This window comes from Diabrotica virgifera, chromosome 9 (genome assembly GCF_917563875.1).
Source record: "Diabrotica virgifera virgifera chromosome 9, PGI_DIABVI_V3a".
In the NCBI taxonomy this organism is placed as follows: Eukaryota; Metazoa; Arthropoda; class Insecta; order Coleoptera; family Chrysomelidae; genus Diabrotica; species Diabrotica virgifera.
Window position 1 is genome coordinate 84,640,210 of NC_065451.1, and position 10,586 is coordinate 84,650,795.

General features: G+C 33.1%; 1 protein-coding gene across 1 annotated transcript; it reads right to left on the reverse strand.

Annotated features, from left to right (window-relative positions):
- Positions 1-1,982: 1,982 nt before the first annotated feature.
- On the reverse strand, positions 1,983-3,668 carry LOC126891064 (uncharacterized). The gene has a single exon (XM_050660243.1). It carries the CDS (start codon positions 3,666-3,668, stop codon positions 1,983-1,985), a length of 1,686 nt encoding a protein of 561 aa, XP_050516200.1.
- Positions 3,669-10,586: the final 6,918 nt, after the last annotated feature.

The following is a 10,586-nucleotide window of genomic DNA, read 5'->3' on the forward strand; positions in this document are numbered from 1 at the left end:
GCACTAATGAAATCCTAAACATGGCCCCACGTTGAAAGGAAGCTTTCAAGACTCGGCTTCTGCTATTGGTAAGGGGCATATTTTTGATATGGACCTCTTGAATTCACCATGGGCAGTTTTGATAGTTACTACTCTTGATATAGCATCACGTCCTGGATGTAATGTGATTATTCTTCCTAGTGGCCACAGTAGCGGGTTAGTGTTCTCGTTGCGAATTAAGACTAGATCGTTGCACTTAAGAGTAGTTTTGGGTTTTAACCATTTTGGACGACTCTGTAGTTGACAAAGATAATCACGATGCCAGCCTTTCCAAAAATGTTGTTGAAGTTGTTGCATATACTGAAACATTGAAAGACGGTTCAGCGGTATGTCGGTAACGTCAGGATCTGGTAGTGATGTAGCTGCTTTACCCATTAAAAAATGTGTAGGGGTGAGCACAGTGAGATCATCTGCATCATCGGTTATAGGACATAACGGTCGTGAATTCAGTATTGCCTCTATTTGTATAAGTACAGTATAATACTCTTCAAATGTAAGTAAGGCATTAGATAAAACACGTTTTAAATGAAATTTAACAGCTTTTACACCAGCTTCCCATAAGCCACGAAAGTTAGGCGAGTTGGGAGGCAGAAAATGCCATGACACTGATTCATTGTTGATTCTAGATGTGATATCTGGAGAAGCATTTTTAAGGAAACCAGCCAACTCTTTAAGTTCTGAATTGGCTCCCACAAAATTAGTTCCATTATCGGAATAAACATGTGCAGGTTTGCCACGACGGGCGAGAAATCGACGAAATGATGCAAGAAAAGCTTCAGTATTTAGACCTGATACTAATTCAAGGTGAATTGCCTTAACTGTGAAACAAATAAATAAGCAAATGTAACATTTGTAAGTTTTTGATCCTCTACCTTTTTTATCCAAAATATTAATTGGCCCTGCGTAAGATACTCCTGTAATATAGAAAGGGTGATGAGGAGATACACGAGAGGAAGGGAGAGGTGCCATGATAGTGGCTGCTGGTATCGGCTTAGAACGATAGCACTTAATGCATGTGTGATAGGTTTGTTTAGCTAAATTTCTTGCAATTATAGGCCAATACTTTTCCCTAATGGATGATAGTAACAGTTGTGGACCAGCATGCAGTAATGCTACATGCTCATGCCTAAATAATAATTTTGAAAATATATGTGAGCTAGACAAAAGTATTGGATGCTTTTTTGAATACGTTAAGCTTGAATTTTGCAATCTTCCTCCTATTCTTAAAATATTTTTATTATCTAGAAAAGGATTCAAATTAAGAATCTTTGAAGTTTTGTCTAAAGGCTTGTTTGTCTTAAGCATATGAATGGCTTCAGAAAAAGATTCTTTTTGTGATTGTTTTATGAGTATGTCCAGAGCATTAGATAATTCAGAGGATGTTAAGCTACCAGAGAGTTTGTGATTATTAGGATTACAATTATGAATAAATCGGAGGCAATATGCCATAGTACGTTTTAATCGACTAAAAGAAGAAAACCTTTCAAAGGAAATAAGTCTGTTTGCTCGAGTACAGACTAGAGCATTAATTTGAGGTTTTAATTCTGGTATAGAACTTGGTATGCATGGTTCAGAAATAGGCCACGTATACTGTGGTTGACTTAACCAAGAAGGTCCTGACCACCAAAGGTCAGAATGAATAATTTGATTAGGATATAATCCTCTTGTCCTCTTCACAATACATTTAGTATTGTGAAAAGGTTCTTCGATTTCCCAAAATTTTGTTAATTGAGATTGAAAATCAGAAGTATTAGTTAGAAAGCATTTTGTAGGTATGTTGTTTATTATTATAAATGATCCAGCCTAAAGCTGAGTTTTGAAGAATAGGCAATTTGGGTCCTAATTGGATGCTACCATACCTGAGACGTTTGTAGAATACTTCTACACCTAGCAATATGCCAATATCAGATGGTTCATAAAAACCTGGATCAGCTAAGGACATATTAGAAGGCAATTAATAAAAGATCAATTGGAGTACTTGGTATTTTGCTACAGATACTTGGTAACATCAAACATGATATTGTATGCTTAAACTCACTGCATAAAGAAGAAAATGATATAGTACATCGATATTTTACAGGAGTAGTTACTTGATTTATACCGAAAATATTAGCTTGTGTACTGTACAAAGGTATTTTAAGTTTATCACACAAATTTTTAGATATAAAATTTGATTGACTACCTGAATCTAAAAGTACCCTGCATACATGCAAGTTATCTGATGAATCTTTGACATTTATTAAAGCAGTTGAAAGAAGTACATTATTTATGTGTGCATGATTGCAGCTAATATTAGAATTATTTGTGAGCTCTAGTGTAGAGGTAATTGCATCCTCTGTATTAAGATTAGATTGTTGTGGGCATATAGTTCCCTGATTAGCATTTAAATTAGAGTTTTCAAAATGTAATAAGCTATGATGCTTAAGATTACACTTTTTACAAAAGGTAGATTTACAATTTGCTACTTTATGATTGTTTCTCAGACAATTAGTACAAAGTTTCAGAGCTTTAGCTTTTTCAAATTTATCCTTTGCATTTAATTTGAGAAAATCATTACAATTAGTAATCCAATGATCACCATTGCAAAAAAAGCATTTGTTATGATTGTTGGTAGACAGAAACGATTTTCCGTAAGATTTTGGCTTTGCATTAGAAGTTCTAGAATCGTTATTTTCTTTTCTCTCGAGTAGATTTGCTCTCTCATTAAGAAAGTTTTTAAATTCTTCAAGTGTAGGTATTTCACCTGCAATTTTATAGGCTTCCCAGTGATCAGCAGTCTTTTTATCTAGTTTTAATGCTAAATGAAAAATAATATAAGGATCCCAATTTTCAGTGGGAACACCTAGCTGATTTAGTGACCTTAATATTTCAAATACTTCATCACAAAGTTGTCTTAATGATGAAGAAGATTCTTGAGTTATTACTGATATATTGTTAAGTGTTTTGAGATTATTATGTATTAACATACGTTTGTTATTAAATCTTTGATTTATAATATCCCAGGCACTTTTATAATTTTCAGCTGTGACATCTATTTTAGCTATTAAACGTTTGACATTATCATCAAGATGAGTTTTAAGGTAATATAATTTTTCTGCATCTTTTATTGCTGTATTTGTATGAATAAGCTCGGTGTATAAGCTTCTGAACTCCATCCACGACTGGTACCCTCCTCGGAACATTGGCAATTTTATCTCCGGGAGTTTAACATTTCCTCTATTTTCACAAGAACAAGATTTGCCCCCTGAATTACACGAGCTATCGTTAGAGTTACCCTGTATATTAGTGTCAGATTGCATCGTATTACTGAATTTGCTTAATATACCGCGTGCCAAGGATATGTGTTTATAATAAGAATTTTGAAATGAATCTCTTTCGTCACTTCGTTCATCCTGTTGATCGGGTTGGATCAATAGATCAATTCGATCTTGCAATTCATCAAATTTGTTTAATAAAGAGTTTTGTCGTTCTAAACGAGCTTCGATTTCAAATAATAGAGTTTTATCAGGTATTTGATCACCCTGTGATTCGTTAATTGTTTGTTCAGTGTTTATAATAAACTTTTCGAACAATGAAAGTTTATTTTTAATTACACCACGTTGTTTGATAAGATTTTTTAAGTTTGACATTTTGATTATCTAAGTGACGTATTTGTATCTCAAAATGCCTATCAAATGAAGAATAATATACTATAATTAACAAATATAAAGCTTTCCAATATAATATTGGGTAAAAAGGAAAGATCACACCCTATATTTACCAATAAAATGTCCAGTTATTCTCGATCCTCCTGGTATTGGAAAATTTCGGGAAAGTTTGTTAGTATCAAATAACTCACTACTTAGAATGTTTACGGTAGTGATTGAAAACTGTGTTCTGAGTATTTTCACGTTGGAATTGACTCACTTTAGATCAAAATGTTCTGCTTCTTTACTTGTATTCCATGTAATCTGCAATAGATGTGGAACGTCGCGTAATAATTATTTATTGAATCTTGAATCCGGTGCGAATGGCCAGATTTTATGTACAGGAAACTAGTTGTGGACTGTAGAAGATATTTATTTTAACACAGGTCGAATGTTTCATTCTTTAATTACGCTACAAGTAAAAATTAGACAAAATAGGTAATTCTAAAAAATGTCTCTGTCATTAATATTATTACAATTGTTTCAGATAGCAACCCGATAGATCCACTTATCGTCGGCTGTAATCACCGCTTCACATTCTAAATGAATCCACACGTTGATGAACAGGATTGGGCACTAATGAAATCCTAAACAGAAGGCGTACACTCAAAAATCTGATATCAGTGAAATCAAAAAGAGGCACATTAATGAGCTAATAAGCAAAAATTTAATTCCTTCATTTTTGCTTCCTTCTATGACTCAATAGTCAAATAACTAATATTTTTACTGAATGTAACTTATGTTTTATTATATTGTTAAATGAGGATTTAAGTTATGTTTGATTTAAAGATTCAGTCTTTTGTTTATGAATGTAATGAAATAAATATTCGACATTTACACGACTTTATTATTCTCCATTAACCTCTTTTAATTACATTAAAAAATATTTTTTCAATATTTGATTTTAGATTCCCATAATCCAAAAGGTCCACCTTTGTATTAAACTGATATTTTACTATTTAATTTCAGGTAATTTATTTACCTTTAGTTGGAGGCTGAAACAAAAACCAATCATTTTTTCAGTTCAAATTTTTTAGTACTAGACTGAAACAAAATTGAAATTTCCATTCGTAATTTGTACTTAATCAGAAGAACACAAAAACAAATCTAAATGTATCAGTTCAATCCAAGTTATTTTTAGTGATAAACTGAAGTAAAACTAAATTCCCCTTTATTTGTTTTATTTTTTAGTAATAAAGAGAAGTAAAAGTGAACTGCCTATTTAAAAGCTATTTATCTTTAAATAATAATCTGCAAAATTACATGTTTTTCAGATAGATCTTAGACAGATTGAATGATTAAGATACCAAAGCAATTAAAATACGTTAACAAAATACGAATTTTACCCTTTCCTTTGAAACACAGTTTTTGGCCGTTTTCCGAAAATCGTGTTTTTTTTATTATACTACTCTATTATTAAAGCAGCAATATGTCTATGAGGTATCGCCTACGTGTTAAGGTCCATGGATACCGGGCAAGCAGTGTAAATAGTTAAGAAAATGTAGGTGACTCACCTACAGGTTTACCAATCGAAATATATATCAAAATAAAATTATTAAAGAATCTTAAATTATATTGAATGTTAAATTTTAATAACAAACGCGATGATATAGTGTTGACCATCCCTAACTTCGACTCGCTTTGCAGCAGGTTCGCGCCAGGGCGCTTAAGCGTAGTGAGAAACGTTCAACAGCTGTTGCCATTCGTTTTTGTACATTACTCCGCGATTCAAAACCATTAGCCGGTGTTTATTACTTTACTATTTGACAGACAAAAAAATATCTCTGCATGCAATTTGAAATTTGTCAAAACAAGCTTAATTTGGCATTCAATTTTATTATTGAAAAGTGGAAGTAGCTTCTATTTTTGATATTAACAATATTACAAAAAAAAAAACGATTTGGAATTAATTCAACATTTGTAAAATGTTGGATTAATTAAAAAACAGTCCAAGTGTAAAAAAAAGGCAGTGTCGCCGTTTGTGTACAGTGAGACAAATAGAGAGATATAAATTGAACCATGTTTTCTGGTGCAATAAATGCAAGAAAACATATCCCGTATTTATCGGTACATTTTCTGAAGGAATGCGAGTACCAGTTAGGAATTTGTTATATTGAAAAATCATTATATACCATCAGCATCTACAATTTTCGACTGTACGTTACGCCTTTTCAGAAAAGGCGTATATTATCTAACTGCGATTTGGCTATTTAAAATACACTATGACATGAATTTGCCATAGAAAAATTACTACTTAAATAGGGTTTGAAACTAAATAAAATATATATTTACTCTATTGTATAGTCTTCTATTTTTTTAAATTTTATTTGGAGTTATATTTTGGTAGTAATAATAGTTTAAAAACGAACATTTGTATGTCGCTTACTTCTTTTTTTAATGGTTTCTTGGTGGCACAAAATAATAAATCTTGCATTGCAATCCATTTGGGAGGATCAGAATGGCAATGTGCAGGAATCCAGCGGAAAAATAAAAACCATGGTTCATTTTCCACTGAAAATGAGGTACTCAAAGAAGCGCTAAAATAAGACGTTTCTTAGAGCCTATACTAAAAGACAATGAACAAGAACTCCAAATGCCTAGCTCTGTTCTAGATGATGATGTCATTGTGGATTTCAGTATTCTCTAAGACCAAATTTGAATATTGACAGCCGTTTATTTTCGAATATTGATGAGATTGCCGAAGAAGGGACTGATTTACTAACCTGTGATAAAAAGCCTTAGATAGTGATGATACTGAAGATAGTAGTAATAATGCCGCAATAGTATTTAGTCCATTAGTTAATGATAAGATAGGTCGTAATGATTTTATACAACATATTGATTCTCTAAACTCCGAATCAGAGTCATCATCTATGACAGTATCTCTTAAAGATGGGACTGAAATTGACAGCATTAGTTCTAGCTCAACAACTGGTTCAATTTCTAGTAAAACATGAGGTAGTTCATCTCAAAGCACTCAACCTGAAGGTAGAGAACAAAAGAGAAAAAAAAAAGGAAAGTTCTTTATTACGCCAACGAAAGTTACGTAACGTGGGGAAAAGTTACTATGGTTATAAAAAAGAATGTGTTGGTGAAAAAGTGTTGCTTAATAACCCATCCATGTTTAGGCAAAAAATGTATCAATCAATGTAATACCTTCAGCACTGAGAACAGAAATAGTATTTTTTGAAAATTTTGGAACCTAGGCATTGTCATACCTGTAAAGAGAAAAATAACGTTCCTTTGTCTCTAACGATATCAAGGAGATTCAAAACACAAAATTTTCACAAAACATAAGACTACAATATGATTCTGATGTATATGTGGTATATTTACATTTGTACCTCGTCCTCCTTACAGGGTATCTCATACTTAACATAAGAAAAATATCTCTTTTCTTCCACCCGGTATAAGTACAAGAAAAGAGTTTGAGGAAACCTTTGCACAACTGTGTAAAAACTAAAGAAAAATCTAAAATAATAAAATTTTTGTAAATTCTAACCGTAATGTATGTACAGTATAAAGTAGTATATACAGAGAGGGGCTAAATTATGGAATAAATTCATTTTCTCTAAAATGGACGACGTTGGAGAAAAATCCCGAAAATGATCGAGTTTTATTTTTAAATTACAATTTTTTGGATATATTTCATACTAGTGACGTCATCCATCTGAGCGTGATGACGTAATCGATGATTATTTTTAAATAGGAACAGGGGTAGTGTGGTAGCTCATTTGAACGGGTGTTCAATTATATATTCCGTAATATAAACAATAATATCATTAAAATAAAATAAAAATGTATACCATTTTCATTCAGTTGCAATGCGAAGGCAAAACAATCTTACTTTTCAATTAGAATACGGAGTGCAGTCCAGTCCCTTGAATCGCGATTTTCGGCTCTTATTGGAGCCTCATCGGAAAGAACGTAGGCACTGTTCTCCATATTTTAACTGATTCGTATCGAGAGCTTTTCCCACCCATTGCAACCGAAGTGATGGTAGTAGGTGGCTAGCGCCATCTGGCATTGAAAGACGAAGTAGTTTTCAATCCTAATAGTAAATTATTAATATTGAAAATATTAAAAATATTACTAAAAGATTTTTAAATTGAAAACTTATTGGTACACTTTCCTGGTGACCCCTCCAAGACTTCTACAATTTGCAAGTCAAATGGATGCTGCAGTGAAGACGAGAGGGAAGGAATTCTACACTATGCAATTCACATCCCCCGTCTGCAGCTGGTAAAGTTCCAACGGAAAAATGCACCTAGTTACTCTACGGAGTAATACTACTATAAAATAAAAATGTATACCATTTTTATTCAGTTGCAATGCGAAGGCAAAACAATCTTACTTTTCAATTAGAATACTGAGTGCAGTCCAGTCCCTTGAATCGCGATTTTCGGCTCTCATTGGAGCCTCATCGGAAAGAAAGTAGGCACTGTTCTCCATATTTTAACTGATTCGTATCGAGAGCTTTTCCCACCCATTGCAACCGAAGTGATGGTAGTAGGTGGCTAGCGCCATCTGGCATTGAAAGACGAAGTAGTTTTCAATCCTAATAGTAAATTATTAATATTGAAAATATTAAAAATATTACTAAAAGATTTTTAAACTGAAAACTTATTGGTACACTTTCCTGGTGACACCTCCAAGACTTCTACAATTTGCAAGTCAAATGGATGCTGCAGTGAAGACGAGAGGGAAGGAATTCTACACTATGCAATTCACATCCCCCGTCTGCAGCTGGTAAAGTTCCAACGGAAAATGCATCTAGTTACTCTACGGAGTAATACTACTATAAAATAAAAATGTATACCATTTTTATTCATACCAATAATATCATTATTTATACAGGGTGCCCAAAAAATTATACTTGAATTAAATTAATTGACGGAAAAACAGGAAAGCACGTAATTCATTTAACTCAAAATACATTGTACTGCTGTCAGTAAATAGAAAAAATGATTATTTCACGAATAAACATTTCTTTTCGCTTAAATTAAATCACAAACAACCTGCCACCTACCTCTTGGCAGTTTGAACATTTAATTTAAACGAAAAGCAATGTTAATTTGGCCAAATAGCCATTTTTTTCTATTTTCTGACAGCAATAGAATGTATTTTGAGCAATGGCTATTTTGAGGTAGACAGGATAGGCCGGACATACTCAATAATTTTAAGAGCTTAAAATTGAAAAACATATATTCAAAAATTATGTTATGCATGTAAATAACTTGTAAATGTACTAAATTACTCAATACATTAGCGGCAGTTAAAACAACTATGTTATATATTATCACAGAAAGCATTGAAACGTATTCAGGTATTTTAAATATCATTAAGAGGCCCGTTCAGACCTAGCCGACCTCGCTCACATAAGGTATCCGTACAAAAAGCGTTTGAAGTTAAGCAGCTTGCCGGACAATGATGTATATTGTCGTGGGGTCTATCCCAAAATCCCGACAGCCAAAATCCCGACAGCCACAATCCAGACGACCAAAATCACGACAGGCCAGAATCCCGACAGGCCAAAATCCCGGCAAGCCAGAATTCCGACAGATTTGATAAGTTTCTTTTCAACATATAATTATATTAAATTTTTGTTTTTTGTTTATAGCCATCTGTTTTTTATTTTTTGTTACAAAAGTATTTTGTATTAAAAGTATTAAATAAAAGTCGGAATTTTTACTTATGCGAGAATGCCGGGATTTTGGCCTGTCAGGATTCTGGCGTGTCGGTGTTTTGGCCGTCGGGATTTTGGCAATCGGGATTTTAGCTGTCGGGATTTTGGGCGGCACCGATTGTCGTGTTATGCTTGCTGTTTAGGCCCCAGACCTTAGACAAAGAAAGAGAGAGGACGGGTAACACTCATTTAATACACATGTTCCAAAAGTGAAGCCAGTTTTTGGTTTGTTTGTCACCAAAAACATGGCGGTCGCGTCAAATATAACAATGGGTTGCCAGTGGTGGGTGTTCGTTGAAGGTTAAAATTTCATAAAAAATAAAAGTAAATCCTCATCTAAAATTCGTAATAAAAACATATGTATGTATTGAAACATATGTACGTAATATGAGCAACTTAATAAAACATTTACCGTACACAAATTCTTCATTTTAAATACATTTCATGTTTTCATTTTAAATACTCAATGCATAACAATACCCCAAAGATACGTCGATGATCAAAATCTCTGGTGACGGTTTGGCTTCACTTTTGGTCATAGGATTACTCGTCCTCTCTCTTTCCTTGTCTAAGCCCCAGACAATCAGGCCTTCACGGAGCATCGTTGCCACTTGTAACATAATTATTGAATTGTAATATAAATTTTCTTTTAAATTTTGATAAAAAAATATGTAACCTAATCTATAATTGTAACATATTGTTAAACAAACAAAACAATTGCAAACAAGTGCACGGTTCATGATTTCTATATAGCCTGATTGTATGCAACTTACATAACGAAACGATGATGAAGTATGACTGATAAAAAACGCTGTCGCCGAGCATTAGTTTAACTTTTACTGTTATCTGTTATTACTAGTATTGTTTGGCCGATCGAGGTTGATTTTTTAAAGTAATTCTTGGAATATTGAGATAGTTTTATAACTGATACATAAAAATGAGTTTTTCTGAGGCTTTACCAAGTTGCAGTAATAGTAATGTTGATAGCGAGTGTTTGGACATTGTTGTTTCTTTATTGGAACCGCCATTAGCTAGAACTGTAGTTGATAAAAAAAAATTATTATGAATGAAAGGCCTACTCCAAAATTGCGTATTGGCCAAAAAGATGGGAAAAAGGTGCGTACTTTTAATTGTTCTTGGTATGATATCTATAAATGGTTGTCTGGAAGTATGTA